We start from the raw sequence: 19,847 nt of genomic DNA, 5'->3' as shown, positions 1-19,847 counted from the left end.
GAGCTTTTCCGCATTGGCGAGGGCTTATGCCAATGTGTCCAGGTAACGACTGGTCACCAGCTCACCGGTGCGGCTTGGCGCCCAGTCCGCACCGCATTGAAATTGCACGCAGAACACGATAAACGTATCAGAAATTTCCTGTTTCGACTGATAAGTTTTGTATATTAAACGACGGAATAAAAATTACCCTGTGTGCAAAGTTGTTTTCGACAAAATTAAAACCTTGTATTGAAGAGGAAGGAAATGTGTGTGAAATCAAGCTCTACTTATTTGCCTAAAAATTAGGTTTATTTCCATATCTGACCAGGGGTGCAGAAACTTCCCAACCGCATGCGATCGGCCGTTCGCGTGAAATGGGGGAACCTATGTGAGGACGAGAAAAATGGGAGAACCCATGTGAGGACGAAGAAATGGGGGGGGGGGACCTTTGGGAGGTTTTTCCTTTCTTTTTTCTTCTTTTTTTTTAAGGGTTTAGGAGGAACTTGACTGTTGAGTGCGCATACTTTGAGGGAACCTAAATGTCAAGCGCGCTGTTTTTGAGGGAACCCGACTGTCGACCGCGTTACTTCATGCGTCGGGCAAAATTCTGCGAAAACTTAAAATGGGGGAACCTAAATTTATTTTGGGGGAACCCTTGGAAGTTTCTGCACCCCTGCATATCTCATTGGGCGTGCGTTGATTACGAGTTTTCCGCGAGCGGTAGGTTTGAATACACTGTTCACAATGTAAACTGCGAACGTTCATTTCTTACTTATAGGTTAATTTTGAAAGGTTTAAAGAAGTTTAACGTGTTCTGCGTGAAATTTTGATGTGAAAAAATGTCCTGTAATCAGTGACGATTCTTGAAAGTTGGCAACTTCGATTTTCCTCCATTTAAATCTATGTAAAACAATCGATTCTTGGTGAGGCAGCTTGTCTCACCTAAAAACGATATTTAAATGGATTTAAATGGAGGAAAAACAGTGTCGCCAACTCGCAGAATCGCCACTAGCTGTAGTGCTCAACTTCTCACCCCGTTGACGATGTTTTGATCTCGGATAGGAGAATCGCCGGAAGGAATCCGGGGGAGGGGGGGGGTGCTTGTAATTACTAAATTACGATCACAAGAGCAAAATTACACAGTACGAAAGTACTTCTGCCGCTCGGGCGGGCCTTGTAAACAGTAGCGTGGCGTGAATTGCGATATATCGATTGTAATGCCATTTTAACCTATGGTAAAGAATCGATTATTAAGGTGTTCGCTGCGGACACCCTATTTATCGATCCTTTTCCATAGGTTTAAATGGCAGATCAATCGATACATCGCAATTCACGCCACACCACTGCTTGTAAACGGTGGCTCGGAGCGGGATGGACGAGAGGCGGTTTCACACTCACACGACAGTTTCGTTACTAAAAACAGTCACTTGGCTATATAAGGCCGCGCACCACAATATCCCGCGCGCGCACGTCCATGCGCTGCACGTGAAATTAGCGGCAGCATCCTCGCTACTCTGCCGTGCTAAGTAAAAACGACGTGATGAGCATTCGAATGTTGCCAAATTTCCTATCAGAAAATATTTATTTTTGAAAAAACATTATTACTCTCAAATTCACTCAAATTTCCGCATGTTCAATTGTTAGGTACAAAAACAGCACTTGACGGACTTTTTTTAAAAAAATCTACCGATCACTCAAAATTAAATTATTTGATTTTATGCACGTCTGCTCTTCAAGAAGCGCTCAAACCTTAAACTAGTAAGGAAAAAATCCGCTGTGTTTCTAAAAAACACGACGTGTTATTCACAAGGTAAAACTTCAAACGTGTTTTTCTCAAAACAAGGTTTTTCCACATATGCCATTAGTGCAGCCACCGCCTCAATTGCAATCCAGTAATTTTCCCTGCGCGAACGACGCGACGGCCCAATATCATATATTTTTGATCAAAGTTTAAAAACTTTGTTGAGCATATATACTCTATACTAAGATATAGTAACGGGTGGTTACTAAGAGCCTGTGCCACTTCACAAGCTGGTGAACCGTCACTCTGCACCGGCGGTAAGCAACAGATTTCATGAGAGAAAGAAGTACGCGGAATATCAGAAGCAAGCTCTACCAGTGTAAATATGCTTTTCGCTTTTTGAAAATATAAAGCAAATATTGTTCTTACCTTTTTCCACTATTTGAGTCCTCGTCGTCATTATCATTGTCGGAGGGCAAATGATCTCCACAATCCTGCAACAAAACGAAACACAAAATTAGAGGAGAAACATAAGAAAGACAAGAGAGACAAAAATTAGACAAAAAGAACTAATGTCCCTAAAAATAAATGATTATCACCGTGCATTGAACACTACTTGAACATCTTCCTCGCTTTAAAGAACAAAAACTTGAAAATAGTGACGTTGTGGCGGCACACAGTGGATCGATTAAATAAGAGAGGTCGGACGAACTTTGGAAACTTTAAAAGTTCAAAACTCCGTTTATACAAAACTTTGAGGTTGTAAAAGTGGTTCCATTGGTTCTTCGTAAAGATTTTCTTTGACATGCACCCCTTAAAATTTAAAATGCGAAGAATTGAGCATCAAAATTTGCAGTTTTCGTTAAAACTTTCATGTCCGAACTCTCTGATTGACTCGATTCACTGTGCGGCGAACCCCCCCCCGGGGTTGCGATACCCCTTCTTTCGAAAAAGAAAATATTTTCAGGCACGTATGAGGCCACGTTGAAGCATCTAATTCTTCATGCACGATCTGCAACGCACATTATACCGCAATAGCGCACTCCTTGCTCCACATTTCCTGACGTTTAGTTGGACAAATTTAACGAGAAAACCGTAACTTAGTTCGCATTGCACAATACTCTCATGTTCTTTTCTTCTTCTCCTCATTTCATATGAAACCTGAGCAAAATAACACCTTGAACTTTTCGTGAAATTTCCTTCGAGTATTAAGGGTTTCAGGGCATTCCGTCAACGATTTTTTGTCCGCACACCTGTTTTGTCTAGTAGTTTACGTCCACGAGTGAAATAAGCAACAGTGACTTGGTCCAAGTGTCATATTTTAGTCCGTATGTCAAATTATATTGACAATAATGAAATGAGAAAATTGAGAGAGACGGAAGAGTTGTTGTGGTAACTCATGTTTTAAATACAATGTTATTTCCTTCTTTTGATCAATCTTTTTAAATTGTCATGGGTGAATATTTGGTTTTATTTCCATCCTTGAAATTTTCGATGAAATATAAACCTTATAAATAATTTTTTTTTAATGAAAATATTACTTTATTTTAAAAACATTTACATTTTTAAAACGTGGCAATATTTGTAAACCTTTTCCAAGCGATGGCATCGATATTAAAGTCGATGGAGCAGTAGTTGTGTCGAAAGAAACTATGTACAGATGAATAAAAGAGGGAAAAAACCGAGAAGCACGCAATCTTCGGTTTTAGCCCATTTGTACATTGATCTTTCAGAGTCAAATACGTCCTATTGAAATATACGTCCTATCAAATGCGACGTGCTGCCAGCACGAAACGCACACTGGCGCCTACAAACCTAAGCAGATACTTCACGCATTGCGCAATGCTTGAGGTATCCCTTAGGTTTGTAGGCGCCAATGCGCGTTCCCTGCTGGCTGGCTGGCCGCGCCGCAACGTGCCACGTGCCACGGCGCGCCTCACTATTTCACACTAGAGGTGTTGCACAGTGAGAGATCCAGAAAAATGCTGACTATGGGCCGAATTTTGTCGGTCCTTCCACCGTACTTAAATATACTTGAGACAAGTCTCGACTGCACTCAAGTACGGCTTAGCGCTCCTGATTGGCCGGTGGTGCGGTTTTTGACTCATCGATGGATGTTGCACCTCCATACGAAGGAACCGACAAAATTTGGCCCCGGAGGATCGCGTTGTCAGGTGGGAAAACAAAGGAGCTCGGTGGGTCAACGAACAGGAAATCGGAGAACAAGAGGGGTAAAATAAGGAAAATCTGCGAGGAGAAGACGAAAACGGCGAATAAAACGCGCGAGATAGCGCGAGCAGAGCGTGAAGCTGGCGAGTTTGTGGACGCGCGCGGGCGAGATTGAGAGATGGCCATATAAGGTAAAACTAACTTCATTATACAATAGCGGCCAATTGATAACCGACGACTCTCATGCCCAGGAGTAGCCATACGGCACACAGGCTACTGCACCACACCGGCGTGCCGCACCGCACAGTTGTAAAAGTGACTAAAACTCCAAATTCTGATGTTTATTTTAGCATATACTAAAATTGAAAGAGGTCCTTTCAACGGGAAATTCTGAGAGGAAACCAATGGTATCATTTTGAATCCTGTACGTTTTACATTAACGAAGATAATAAGCTACGAAAATTCCCACATCGTGTCCGGTTTCTCCCATTGACTCGATCCACTGTGCGACGCGACGCGACGAACGAACCATAAACAAACACGGCGAGTTAATTATTGATTTATTCGATACTTAAGCGTCGCGTGCCATGTCTATAATACCCAACACCTAGTCACACTGCGAGCACAGCTCCGAGCATTCCGATTTTAAGGCTTTCGGCAGAGAAGCCGCCGGGTAAAGTTCGTGGCAGTCTCCTCCTAACGCTAAAGTACTTCATTGATAAATAAACTAAAAATAAAGTTTTAAAAAATCGAAAGCTAGAAAGCAGGAGAGTGAGGAAATCGGATATATGACGTTTATAACGTCAAAATTGTTTTTAATTGAAAAACTGCAACTTAAGACGCCGGTCATTTTCATGTATGCTTCGAGTTGTGAAACTGGAAGCTGATTATTGAAATTGATAGACAAAACTTTGGACAAAGAAGGTAAAGGGCAATTGAAGATTGAAGCTATCCTATTGGTTGGAACGAGTGGTTGTTCAAGCTCAAGGGTCAAAATTATGGACAAGCATACCGATAGGGTCTCTAATGGTTGGCAGGCAGATGGTCTCGCTAACTTCCTACGCCCATTGCAATCAGTCGCTCCCACAAGAAGGATCGCTCCAGTCTCTCTTCGCCTCTTTCGTCCATCGCTTTGTCTAATGACAAAGCCAATAATTAGCCCCCAGGGGTAACTCCTGCTTCAAACTTCGTACTTGCGAAGTATACTTTTTGAAGCGTGAAGCTCAAGATTCTGCAAGTAGACTAATTCATTGACCACGTCATTCGACATGCGATACTTTCGATGGATCCACCCGCAAAGACGAAACGGACTGTTTTAGATCAATCGTTTTGCCACGCCCTTTGAGACCGGCACAATTATATGGAAATATATCAAATTAAACACGATTTGCAATAAGGAACTAAAATTTCTGGCTCGTGTTAGGAACAGCATATTTGATTCAAGTTCCTTCGTGCAGCCAGGTGGCTTTTATGAATGAGCCTAAAATTGTAGTTCCTAATAATTCTACATCAGTTTATTCTCATCGTGCTTTTCGAGCCATTTCTCTTAAAAGATGTAACTCCAGGGTGTTTACTAAAACAGGCTGACTAAAAATCAGAACTTTTACAGTACTTTTTCAATATACATTCCCAAGAAATTCAGTACCTCCTCAACGGAAAAATTCAGTGCTTTTTCAGTGCCTTCATTTGACAAAATTCAAAAAAATTCTAAAATTTGAATTTTTTTCTCAAATTGCGACAAAAATGACAAAAATTCCGGACTTTCTTGCGGAAATTCCGCACTTTTTCAGTACTTCCAGACCGCCCTTCAAAAATCAGTACTATTTTCGGACATTCCGGAAATTCCGGACTTGCGGGTACCCTGAACTCATCTTTGCGCCCTAGCAAAGGTTTGGAGCAGTATCGACCTTGCAACAGAGCGATGCCTCCACAGTTTAAACAGCAAAGTATCCTCGTTAGACGCTGATGTGGTGGTGGTAGCACTGATCGTGATGGCTACCGTCAGACTTGATACCATGGACGGTCGCCGCGCACCTCGACGCTATGGCCAGACGGAAACCATCGCGCCGCGACGCTACTGGGTCGTTACTCGTTAAACGACTGCGATATGCGTTCAACTGAGGAATAACCAGGGCATTGACTCATCCACATCCAACCCGAAGAACTCGCCTCGGTTCTTGAGCCGCGCTTTTCGTTCCTGCTCCAAAACGCCATTTCGGGAGGCGCTACCTGCCGCAAGTTCGAAACTCTAAGGTTAGTTTTCGAGCACACACTTTTTAGTTCGAAATTTGACGGCCTGGCCCGGCGCGAAGCAAAAATTACAATTTCATTCAGCTGTAAAGTGTAAGTTCTTTTTCCATGAAATTTCGAAGATTTTTCGGGGGCCGTGTATGCAACCCCCCAACAATTTTCCGAGGACTCAAAGAGAAACTTCGAAATTGAACTCGTGAGATTATTTTTTTCAAATTGAGATTTTACTGCGTAAACTAAGCAAATGGTAAAGTTTTATGTGATTTATAAAAAATGTAAACTTCCTGAAAAAAGTGGTATTTATAAAACACAAAATTATTTTCGCCAAAATTGTCATTCAAGCGGTATCATTCTTTAGCCTTCGATATCATTCTCCTGGGCCCCACGCCATCCACAGAGCGTTACGTATTTTATGATCGGCACTAGGGTTCTTTTTCCGCAGACAGTGTAGTATAACAGAGTATACAGTGTGCATAAACATCCAGGATTGGATACCTAATCTGCCGTGCTGAGGAAAAACGCCATATGAGTCTTTAGGCGTTGCCAGATTTTCTTCAATAAAAACCGAATTTACAGGAAACATTTTGAATATTTTTTTCGAATTTTTCAGATACTTTTTTTCGCAATTTGATCCAACATATCTGAAAATTTCTCGAAAAGATATGCATAACTTTCCTCAAAAATGCATGTTTAATCCGGAGAAATTTGGCAACTCTCAAATGTCCATACGGCCTTTTTCCTTAGCACGGCAGTTAGTAATCAAGGAGCAAGAAAAACTCATCGCTTGCTCCTTGGTGACCTGGAGTCGGAGTGGCAACCAGGGTTGCTCGGAGCGAACGGAGAACAATCACGATTGTCCCTGGTTGGGCAGACGGATTGGAATGATTCACAATCAAACTGCCATTAATTTACGGCCGGTTAATGAGACTTAATGAGGGGGGGGGGGGGGGTCCGGTCCGATCTCCGGCTCGACTCTTCGGCCGGCCAGTTGAGTCGGGGGTGGGGGGAGGGGCAACGAACTCGATACAGGATGAGGTTGAGGACCAGGACTGTATGCCGCGTCCAAAACTGGGGATTCTCGGCCTAGCTGTACCACAAATTACTATTTCGTCTCGCCCCGTACATCATCTTTAGGGACTGACGCTCAATGACTGGTTGCCAAATTGACGAAGCAGCTCGCACAACGACCTCATCCTCGTAAAAAATGGGGAAATATGATTAGAAAATGTACCGGGTTCGTTCTTAGGTCCGACTTAAAACATACGCCAACGCCCAAATCGCAGTTTGTGATGCCGTCATAATCTGCGATACCTACCTGATACGGCCCAAACTGCACCAAGCAGCGGAAAAAAAGTCTGGATCCAGAGTCCAGTCTTTTAAAAAATGCGACAAGAAAAATACTCATGATTTAATCGGATTTTTGCTGGAATCGAGAGCCCAAGCCTCTTATTAGAAGCGGATTTCCTTTAGATTTCAGCAAAAATCCGATTGAATCAAGAGTATTTTTTCTTATCGCATTTTTCAAAGGTCTGGACTCAGGATCCAAGAGACTTTTTTCCAGTGCGTACTTAGATCATTTCAGTCCTATTATACTCACACTGATACATTTCGAGTGACAAAGTTGGATTTGTTACGTGGTTACCGCGGATAATAATAATTTTATCCACCGACTTTCACCACCTGGGTAGCTTCTCCGTAGGAAGATCTCTGCACCGCTTAAAAAGTCACTTTAACCCTTTTCAATCACCAACACATAATGATGGACAGTCGTTTAGTCTTTTAGGAAATCAAAAAATTAACATAGGGTCTGGTTTCAAATTATTCAAAATTATCTTGAATAACGGCATTTCTCATAGAATACAGTTTGTGAGCAAAAATGAAATCGCGCGACTGTAAAAGTTAATCCTCGCAAATAATTTTCTGGAGAGTTTGACAACTGACTGAACCGTGCAGAGCGAGAGGTTGATAGTAACAAGACAATAGAGGTTATAAGAATGCGTAAACCTTTATACACTGCAAGAAAAATTCATTCAGCTTCAGTATCAATGAAAAAAACATTTCCTAGGGTCACTTAGGTTTCTGAGTACTTTTCTGCGGGAAAGAAAATTCTTTGCTCACGAATGAAGACTGTGGATTCGTAAATTAATAATTCGGCGTTTAGGAGAATATCTTAGTTCACGAATAATCGACGCGGATTCGGAGAGAATTAAGTCAGAACTTGAGGGAGGTTAACATTTTTCACGGCAAACCTTCCCGGTACAAGTGTTATGTTCGTTCAGATTCAGTTTCAATACAGAACATTTCAAATTCACTCCGAGCCAAAATTATTTTAAACAGTGTACGTAGTTTTTATGCAGTGAAAAAAATCTACGCTGGGGATAGCGAAAAATTGTATCTCTTGCGTAAAAGCTGAAACTTGATTAAAAAGATTGTTAATAGGATAGGCGAATGCCTCATTCATTTTAATTGGAAATATACTAGGATTTATTGCTGAAAAGAAAATGTAGCAACCGTCAAACACTATCGATATTTCTGAGGGTATTTATTTCCCATTAGCATCAATCAGATTTACAATATGGTTTGCACCTGGATGAAGGATTGCACAACGAACATTACACCAAAAAAATAGCCAAGAAACATAATGGCGAAAAAGCAGCCACTTCTCTATCATGCTAGAGGCGGAAATGCAATGGGAAAAGCCGGAATTGTAAAAAAATCACATTTGATCACGAAAAGACGGCATAAAATAAGTGAGAAACGCAGGACGAATATAGCGCATGACCTGATCGAAGTGTATCAATCTTTTTTATGGCACACCATAAGCACATTGCGCGGAAAATAATGGTTGAATACGCAACGGTGCATCTAGTGAATGTGTGACGGATACACCGAGACAAATGGCAGCTGTTGCTACCTGTCGGAGAAAAATATGAGGCCATGTTTCAGGACGTTGAAAGGAAGTTGAATGAAAATACTGAGCGTTAACAGCAGCAAAAAGAAAAAATACGTAATTTATCACAATTAAAACACAGATTTTTGATTGATTGATTAAGACAATGAAACGACCTAATTTTGATAAGAATCAACGTAAATTTAATGCTCCTTCGAAATGCACTACTTAATAGCCGAAAACAAAAGCGGTGTATGTCAGAACTGGAAGAAGAAATTAATCTTGACAAGCAGCTTTGCTTTACCTGTTTTGACTAATCTGGAATGGCTTTTGCCTAAAAAGCTGCAATTTCTTTTTAAAAATTTATGGGGGCTAAGACTCCATTTCCCGTGGAAAATCATATTTAGTATTTCCTTTTTGGATTTCTTATACTTCCAGGAGTTCCAGGGGTCGATAATTTTCCGTGCTTTCCACACTAACGACAATCTGCGGCAGCGAATGCTTTCACAAGTTTATACCCTTTCTACAAAAAGTGATAACCTTTTTTCTTCCTTCTTTGGGGGGAGGGGAACGGGGGTTAAACAATGGAAAGCTTCCACACCGCAATTTTTAAATTTAAACAATGGAAAGCTTCCACACCGCAATTTTTAATTTAGGGGTGGCAATAACAATTTTGGCAGTTTTCAATACAGTTTTTGAAAAGGCTGGAACCAGTGATAGTAAAACAGCGGAAGTCTCCCAAATTTAAAATTTGAAGCAACCAGCGCGATTTTCGCACAACGCGGAAGAAAAAGAAGGAAAAAAATTGAGGGCTTTCCAAAAACACGACGATTCTACGATCGCGAGATCAAGGATACCATCGACCCCAGTACAAGTATTTCCACATCTTCGGATACACATCGTCTCCTCAGTTGAAATTCTGGTATGAATTCTGACAAGTTTACATCGCCATCCTGAACGCTAGTAATACGCTGAATGGTGATATGATGGGCTGGGACTAACAAAATCAAAGAACACAACATTGCAGCACAGTTACAACTCAACAATGCGCATTGCACCGGTGCAACCGCTTCGATGCCTCATATTTATTCAAAGCTACACCGTAGGTGAGAGAGCGAGGGACACTAATGTGATAATGCGGTCTAGCAAAAAACCTGCGTCCACTATAATAGTTATGTAAGACGCGCGAACCGATATTACCGTTGAATAAACGCCGCGTTATAAAGCATATTTAATGTGTGAAGTTCAGTGTGCGAAGTGTGAGAGAGCAACATGCCCTTGTGACTCAACGTTGCATGACCATAAATAGGAATGAATGGGTTTAGTCTAGCGCGACCGAAAACGAGCGAGCACTCGTTGCAAAAATGTTGCCGAAAATAGGGGGGGGGGGGGGGGCTGGTTGAGAGCTGAGCGACGCGTACTAATTTGAACTTTTAAGATAGGTCCTCAAAAATCGAAATTTTCGGAATATGCCCAGCTCCGATGTTTAAAGACGATCATATATGGCACTACTATATTTAAGGACCGATAGGATTCGCGCTTTTGGCTACACCGGGTTCTTTTTGGGAACTAGATAACATGCACCAAAAAAATGTTTCATTTACAAAAACATTTCAACTGATTTGAGTTTATCCTGGGTTTTTTTTATTATTATTATTGTTCATTTGACTACAGTACACCAGCGTGTGCTGGGTTGCTTCCAACTCTCACCCAGGGGCAAACAATGCTCCTGGGAATGAGGGCTATTTTCAGTTTGAATGGCCGGTTGGTGGTAGCTTCACTCCCACTGGGGGGGGGGGGGGGGGACTCTTCGCATCCTAGGATACCTATTTTGAGGGACCAGGGCAGGGATTATTATTATTATTAGTGGGTGTGAGGGATTCTTCTCGATGAAAGACTCGATGAGGACGATGGCCAGAATTAAATTTCGGGCGGAGTGGGGGGGGGGGGGTCGGCCGAGCGAGGGGGGCAGGCTCCAAGCCCCCTCAGAATTAGGGGGTGCGGGACCGCCCCCGTAAAATTGTTGAAAAAACCCTACTTTGCTTTCGGGCGGGGCTGACCCCCCAGCTCCCCTGCCTTCGCACATGGGCAGGATAAAGGCGGCGACTCTGATTTTGCGGACTTCCGTCTCAAAAACGGTCGGACGAGGCACGACACGGGCAAGCGACCGGACGAATGGACAACCGACCGGACGATTGGGCTTCCTCTCACTTGACAATACCGGCGATGGCGATCACGAGTCATTATTAGCCGATTTCTATGGACTCTTGGCCATTAGCGAATGGACGACTTAATTATCTCGTGATCTTTGCTTCGCTGCAATTAGCCTCCATTGCAGTTGATCGAAAAACTCCGCCGAGGATCGCAGATCACGGCGTGGCGTCCAGTTTCCGATACTTTCACGCAACGATGACGATTCTTTGCAAGTTGTCGGATTGAGCATAGATTTTGGGATTTTCAAAACTCGTTGTTTCGTTTTGGGGAAAATTAAGACTTGGGCCACTGGCGAGTTAAAGCACTGTAAAACTTGAAGCCTAAGTAGGATCAGAGAGCCACGATCTATTTTTTTGACGAAACTGAGACAATAAGTACGAAATAGTACTTTTTACGCCGAATTCAAATAAATAAAAATAAATTGACAAGAATTAAATTTGGGGGTTTCACTGGGTGGGTGGGGAGTGTCATTATTAATGTCCTAGAATCTTGAGAAGCTTCAAAAAATACATTCACTCGTAGGTTTTCATTATTGATGATTTTCAAAATTGGTGGATGATGGAAAAAAATGATCAGCGAGTGCAGGTGACGCGACATTGAAATGCAATTACCTCCCTTCCTCTAGAAAACGAGGATTTACCGAAGGGACAATCAGTCATTTGGCTCTAACCCTAACGATGCATTTTAAAAGTTTTGCATCGAAAAATTGATAAAAGCACGATTATAAGCGTTCTAACTATTTACAGTACACTAAAAAATACCTCTTCGGTGGTGAACGCACGAACACGTCTTACAATTACTTGGAGAAATGATTCCGGAATTTCTCTGCGTGATTTTACAACGCCTTGATTCGCGGCGCTTCGCTCACTTCCTGATTGACCCCTGCCGCATGTCGTGGACATCGTAACCACTACCACCTATCATCATGTCGTCTAGATTGGGGGAGGGGGGGGGCTTACGACGATGGCTATCACGATCAAAAGAAGAAATTCATCATTTTTATCGCTACCTCCGAGTCAGCGCCCTCAATCGCGGTGTTTCAAATGAGTTTCACGAGTGAGTCGCTCGCAAAAATCAGCAAACAGACACGCAACCTGTCAGGATGCTTGAAAACTTATTTCGCAGTCAGGGAGACTACGAACGAATGCTTCCGGGACTGTGCGAAGATTGAGTGGATCGCATTTAGCAGAAAGGAACCAAGCCACATCAGCTATTGGCAAATTTAACTAGGCAACTTAATTTTTTACAAGATAACGTTTGTGTGGATTCCTTTGAAAATTTTACGGGATTTGCCGCCTCGTACTGTGCAGAAAATACAGAGAAATTTGCGGAAAAGTCAGCACCGTTTTCATGTAAAAAATTAAATTTGGCAATGACTGATGTGGCTTGGTCCCATTCTACTTAACACGCCCCAAGTGCAACCCGGTCTCCGTATTGGAATACATACTTTTAGTGTTTACCGGACACAAAAAAAGTAAAAAAAGCGGAGTGGCAGTGCAGAAAGGTCTTGAATTCGGAAGAGGGATGTTTAAAATTCAGAGGCCCCTCGGATTGGTGGTTCCCTAGGGTTTGGACCCTTAACCACATGATCGGAATTTTTCCCTAAGCACGTAATTTTCGGTGACTTTTAGGAATTTTTTTAGGAAAATACATTCATACATGTAGAATATTTTCATAGAAAATTGAGTAAAATTATGGAAAACTATCGGGAGAAAAATTCCTCAAATATTCGCTAATGATGCGTAAGTCGCATGACCTTGGGAATTTGCAAATAATGTGCGAATGTACGTTCTGGTCCCAAGGGGCTTCTCGCCATGTTCAGAGAAAACACAGCATAAGTATTCGAACGTTGCCAAACCTCCGAATGAAATATTCATTTCCGGAATAAGTCAAGACCACTTTTCTTTAAGACATGCATCGGCAAAAATAGAGTGGACAGCTCGCTGCATGGAGGGCTTGGAGCCCAAGAGAGAAGCCAGCCTCGTAACTTACAAAATGTCACTGCCGATCTTCAGATTCCGATTCAGTCCAAGATTGTAAAGAAATTCACAAAATGAGCGTTCTCCCTTAAAAATGAGTTTTGTGCAAAAACTAAGTCAAATACGTGCTTTACACACGACGGGTCGAAATAATTGTGTTAATAAATCCTTCTGTATAATTTGAATTCACAGGATGGCTGCCCATTAGTGCCTTGCTATCTTTGTTCGCGGAGGCATTGGTAAAGGCCTGATGGCTTTTCGGAGTTTCACACCTGCCTATACTCTCCCTGTACAGGACCTCCAGGCAAGAAGTACGACTAAAATCCCCTGAAAATATCGCACAACCAGTCTAAACTTTCATTCACACAATGTGTGTTCTTCTGAAGAATGTGACAGAATGAATGTGAAGATGTGCGTGTCTGGACAGGGTGGCATGAAACGTAAGAAAGAAATGAAAGATTGGAACTTTCAGTGAAATATTTCATAAAATTTCACGAGGCTATAGAACATTTCATATTATTCAGGGGCCAGAGTATGCAACCCGCACTCAAACACCCAAAAATAGAAGAAAATCGCGATTTTTACAACCTTCGAAACATAAAAAGGAGCTTGTATTTTTCAATATATTTCAGAAATTTCTGAAATTTCAAGATTTTATTTTTCATGAAATTTTGCCACCCTGCGTCTGGATGATTAGACAGCATTATTCCTTGATTCTGCTCGATGTGGCGCGCGTGGAAGGCAGCGCCGCGCGTCGCGACGACTCGCAGCGCGGCAACCGCCGGGACGGTGCGGTGCCCGTGCCCCCTGGCTCCCCAGCCCCCCCCCCCCCCCCGACCAGCATACACCGTTATCGCCCCCCCTGCCCCCTGCCAGGACCGGAGCCTGCGGCATCCCGCATCCTCCGCGCGGAGCCATCGTTGCCGGATAGTGCTAAAAATCAGTCCTCTTCCCAAGTAAACTACCCAGATTTTATAGGACGAGCTGACAACCTTGCGGCGTAGAGCGCACTGCACTGCACAGTGACTCCAGTCCTCCTCACCAAAAGCCTAATGACCTACATTACGTTTATTTTACTTGGCTCCTATTCCCGTTCCCGTCGCGCTATCAATTTAAACATATCTACCCCCGTCCCACCCCGCAACACCGTCCCTTCGCGCGCCCCCCCCTCCCCCCCCCCGTTCTCTTTGATTCTGTGCAGACCCTTTTGTCTTCGCCGTGATCGGACGCAATTATAACGTCCCGAGCTGCCGGTCTCCGTTCGTTTCGATTCTAATGAGCTGCGTGAGGCGAATTCAAGGCTTTCCATAAGTTTTTTTTTTTTTTTACTTTCCCTGCCTCTTTGCTTTTCCCTGAATCTATAATTTCAGAATTCCCTGGTTTTCCCTACCTTCCAATAGAACTTCTCCTTGCCTTTCTTACTTGCTACATGTTTTATTTAATGTTTCTAAAAGAAATAAATAAATAAAAACAAAAAATACGCTGACTTGCTCATCCTGGCCCCGGTAAAAATTGGCGATAAGAATTGCGTTTCAAAATACCATGGGAATTCTTATAGCCGGCTAAAGAAGGCTACAGAAAATCATACAGCTGGCTGTAGAATGCGTAGAAAATCATACGGCCGGGCTATACGAAGCGATAAAAAATTATGCAGCCGGGCTATAGTTCCTATCGCCGGGCTTTACACAATATCGCCTGGCTGTTGCTTTTTCCCCATCCATTGTAATAGGCTATAAGAAATTGTGTAGAAATTCGTGTGCTTTGGAAATCATTAAGTTTGATACAGAACCACATTAATATTTACAAAACACACGTTATATTTTCCTTATATACATATTTTTTTCATCAATTAAAATGAGAACAATCCATACAGGATGTGCAAACATTGCAAAATCATGAGTTGAATAACGCTGACTCCGCCAGATCAAATATTAGAGCCTAACACAAAGCGGAGCGGCGACGCACTGATGGCGCCTACAAACCTAACAGGGATACTTCACGCATTGCGCAACGCGTGAAGTATCCCTGTTAGGTTTATAGGCGCCAAAGCGCGTTCCGCGCTCGCTGCCCGCCGCCTGCCGCGCCGCAGCGTGCCACGGCGCTAGAAGCAACAATTTCACACCAGAGGTATTGCACAGTATCATACGAAACTGAAGGCGCTCTAATATATTAGGAATGGCAGGCATCCATCAAAAGTACGGAGCTTTCTTCGCAAAATAAATCAAGATACTACGGCCCAAAAAGAGAGCAGTATAGTCCAAAAACTCACTAAGTCCTAGCATCCGTAATTAGTAACGTTTAGCATACACTTTATCGCCTGGCTGTTGCTTAATCGCCATCGGCTATAAAAGGCTATAAGAAATTGTGTTGCCGGCTATAGAAGCTATTGGAAATCTTACAGCCGGCTGTAGGTCTATGGTATTTTGGAACACAGATTCTACTGCCAATTTTTACCAGGGGGGACGAAAACGTTCAATTCTAAAGATTCCAATTGTGAAAAAAAGGCATTAAGAGTCGCATTCCTAGTCGTTCCTTAAACAGTTCTTTATGTTAGGAAGCCCCATCATATTAGCATTGTGATTTTGGGAGGTTTAAGAAACTCCTCAAGTCATCAACATAAATAAATTAAATGTATGACAAAAAGAAAATTTACAAAAAGTAGTTCTCGGGGAAATGGTCGATCCGCGATGACACCGTTTTGCCGAATAGTTCCTCGACTTAGATACGGCACGATGAGAAGTTCCGAACTTCTCATCGTGCCGTACGAACTTCAAGTTCGTTCAAAGTAGATTTTCCGAAACTTTGCCTTACTGATTTAATCGACACTAATCGTACTCGTCGAAGATCACTGGGAAAAAAACACATTGGATCCAGAGTCCAGACTCTTGAAAACATTGACAAGAAAAAGGACTCTTGATTCAATCAGATTTCAGCTTAAATCAAAAGGAAATCCGCTCAAATTAAGAGGCTTGGTTCTTGATTTAAGCTTAAATCTGATTGAATCAAGAGTCTATTTCTTGTCGATGTTTTTAAGAGTCTGGACTCTAGATCCAATGTGTTTTTTTTTTCAGTGATAGACAAAGATTAATAAGGAGCAATAGACTGTTTGTCCGGCGCGTCTACGATCCTTCGCCTCTTCAGGGTAAAACATTAAAATCACGAAGCAACAGGTGATCGGAAACGCTATCGGGTTTCTTGCAAAACTTAATTGGGAGGCAAATGTCGATCGTGTCAGACAACTTGTCCGAGCGCCTTCGACTCATGGATTTTATTGAGCCGTCGCTCCGACTGAAAACCATCGAAAGGAAACAGGGCTTCAAACGACACGACAAGTCCCCGGCTTGCTAATTAAATCAATCCGTTCTTTGGCCGACCGATCGGTCTACAAAACATGGAATAATTGCAGTGATAAATTCTTCGACAATCATCCGGACGGGAATGTCACGGAGCGTGGACTAGAGCGGCCCGCGGTCTGGAGGTAAAAAACCCTCGGTTTTTCCCAGGGAGCATTCGCAAATCGCTGGAAGAGAAGGGGGAATTGTTGGCGGTGCGGCAGTGTACTAAAATATTGGTTGCGTCAACCGAAGGGATTTCAAAACGTCTAATAATACGGCCCCCGTCCGTAATGTGCTCAGCGCGACGCGACGACGGACGCGCTGGTAGTGGCGACGCACAATGGATCGAGTCAATAGGAGAGGTTGGACAGAATTTGGAAACTTTAAACGCTTATAACTCCGTATATAAAAGCTTAGAGGTTCCAAAAGTGGTTTCATTGGTTTTCTCGGGAAATTTTCTTCCAAAGCCACCCTGATAACTCCCGTTTATACAAAGCTTAGAGGTTCCGAAAGAGGTTCCATTGGTTTTCTCGTGAAATTTTCTTCCAGAGCCACCCCGAAGTTTCAAATGTGACGAAATAGACATCATTTGCAGTTCTAGTTAAAAATTGTATGTCCGACCTCTCTAATTGACTCGATCCACTGTGAGACGGTTCTTGATCAATCCTGGCGAACCTATCTTTTGCAGCTTGATTCTTTACCCCTCAATGGAGAATTTGCATAAGGATACAGATCCCTTGGACGATGGCGATTATACGTACCGTAGTACTGCGATACGCCAGAAGAACAGCGGAATTTGTTCCCATATCAGCAGGCCGATCTTTTAAATTGATATTGATGGACAAAAAAGACAAAAGGAAAATGGAGCGATTCTGTTGAATTAAACGGATTTTTCTTACAGGATGGGAGGAAAATACGGTACTAACTTCAGGTTCTGTAGGGGGTTGCCGTTAGATAGTCTATTACCTACTTACCGCCTTTATCCATTACAACTACCCGCTCCCACCAATAAGATCGCTCCGTTCTCCATTCGTCCACTTGGTCTATCGCTTTGCCTATCAATTTCAAGAATCAGCCTCCTGGTCAGCTTCTACGTGGTGTCTAGTTTTCTTGGCAAAGCTCATTCCCTGATTTTTCCCTTATTTTCCCTGATTTTCAGGAGCTCATTCCCTGATGAGAAACCGAAGTTTTCTCCCACTTTCCCGGGATTTTCTAGGGGAAAAGAATAGAATTTTCCTGAGTTTCAAATATGAATATCGATTTTAATTAATCCTACAGCCGTTCCTTCGGCGTCGAAGGCCGGCTGACGTAGCCGAATAGCGCTCGGTCAGATTAGACCGCCTTTGAAAACGAAATGATCCCTGGGTGGTTGGAGAAGAGATTCCCGGTTTCTGGAACAGATTCCCTGATTTTTCCGGTAAATTTTCATTCCTAGATGAATCCCGGTTTTTAAAAGAACTAGACACCATGGTTTCTATTGGCGTGCCGTTTTTTGAGGGATCGGAAGAATCGTGTTCGTCCATTGGGCCTCGCATAAATTGCCACGGACTCAGACAGCGAGCCAGTTACTGGTCGGTTGTCGGCAAACAGCCTCTCGTTACTTCAACACGCGTCCTAGTTTAGATGCTCGGATTATGGCTATGCCTTCGTTCCGCAGACTCTTTAGAGCGGACCATGGCCACTTGCTTAACCCGAAGTGCTTAACGAGTGTTAAATTGTTTTACGAGCCTACACAACAACACCGGCATGACCAATTTATCTTCGCAACAGGTAAATCTACCTGTAAATATTGCAGAACGGTTCATTTTCTTTGATTAAATGAGAGTCTGTCTCATCGCGCAGTTAAAAATGTCGGTACAGCTGTAGAGTTAAGGTTGAACGGTGAGGTGATACATAAAAATGATTTACACGAATTTTAGAGGACGCACCATATTGGTCGCCAATGGGCGAATTTTCGCGAGTGGATTTGGTTGACTATTTCGACCAAATCCTAAGGAAGAACTTTTTTTTCCAACGCAATCCCAAATTTCTTGACACACATCCAGATGTAGGTCGAAAAGTGGATGGAATTAAACGGTTTCACCAGAAACCTCAAAAAGTAACCAATTTTTCTAAAATGGAGACGTTATGCGCGACAAACATAAACTGAGCAACAACAACCGCGGTGAGGTGAAAGTGATGAAGTAAAGTGTAAAAAATGCAAATATTTTTGTATATTTGTATTATAATTTGTATGATTTGTTTCATAGTAGATTAAGTCGTGTTGCATTGGCCAATGGGCGTGCTTTCTTGAACCTAATCCGGGAATTGCCTCGTTTTCTTCAGGATTTGGTTGAAAATATATTTTCGATTCGAATTGGTCCTAATTCCAACTGTGACACAACAGTCACCTATCCAAAAGATTAACCGAATCCAGCCGTGAAAATTTGCCTAAGAGTAGTAGATTCTGGCTACAGTAGAGACAATTCATCGCTACTTTGACGTCAGAGAAACGACGAATTCAACTAAGAGGGCGCTACAGTGCAGCTATTTAAGCTATATGTTTGTACCACTCCACTAATTTAAGTTACATTTATGGGAACGGTCAAACGGTTCTAAAATTGTTGAGAGTCGTGCTTACAAAGCATTTAAATTTTCTACCGAAATTTAATTATGGCGGTGTGTTCGACCATATTTACACCGAGAAAAAAAGAACACAGACATTCGGGTAATATGAGAAGTGGGTCAGAAATTGACACAAACCCTCGAATCATACTGGGGTTTGAGTGACATGACCGACTGATGCAGTTCTTATTGTTACTTCAAAATAGTAACTTCCGAGATCGTTTTTATTCCGTCTACTCTCAAGGCGCAACAGCCCACGGTTCTGACAACAATGAGTGCCAATTTTGCACTTATTAATATTTCCACATCCGTGCTCCGAGATACCTTGCAGCGTTCCCGAGAGGTTAACATGCATGCTGCTGGATCGTGGGAGGGGAAAATAGGGGAGGGGACAATTAGTGTGGCAGCAAAGCACGCGAACGTTATGACTTCCACCCTCAGCCGTCTTGCACGGGGTTGTTGACCCCGTCTCCGTGACGTAATACGCAAGCATTCCTTGACCTAAGCCGAGTGACATTTTGATAGGATTGCGTCCGAGACTCAAGGGACCTTTTCATCGCTTATTCTCTTGCACTATGAGGAGGGACGCCGTATGAGCGTGCGAATGTTGTCAAATTTACCCAGGTAAAATGTAAATATTTGAGAAACATTAGGGACATTTTTCCTAGAAATTTGCTGACTCTCCA

At 42.7% G+C, this 19,847-nt stretch overlaps 1 protein-coding gene across 1 annotated transcript in view; it reads right to left on the bottom strand.

The window, feature by feature from the left end:
* Positions 1–19,847, bottom strand: part of ssh (Protein phosphatase Slingshot) — a 142,943-nt gene that overhangs the window by 96,610 nt on the left and 26,486 nt on the right. The window contains 1 exon segment of the mRNA XM_019045645.2: positions 2,150–2,214. Within this exon segment, the coding sequence (XP_018901190.2) occupies positions 2,150–2,214 (65 nt within the window).

Source organism: Bemisia tabaci, chromosome 1 (assembly GCF_918797505.1).
Source record: "Bemisia tabaci chromosome 1, PGI_BMITA_v3".
NCBI lineage: Eukaryota > Metazoa > Arthropoda > Insecta > Hemiptera > Aleyrodidae > Bemisia > Bemisia tabaci.
This window is presented reverse-complemented; position numbering and strand designations above follow the sequence as displayed.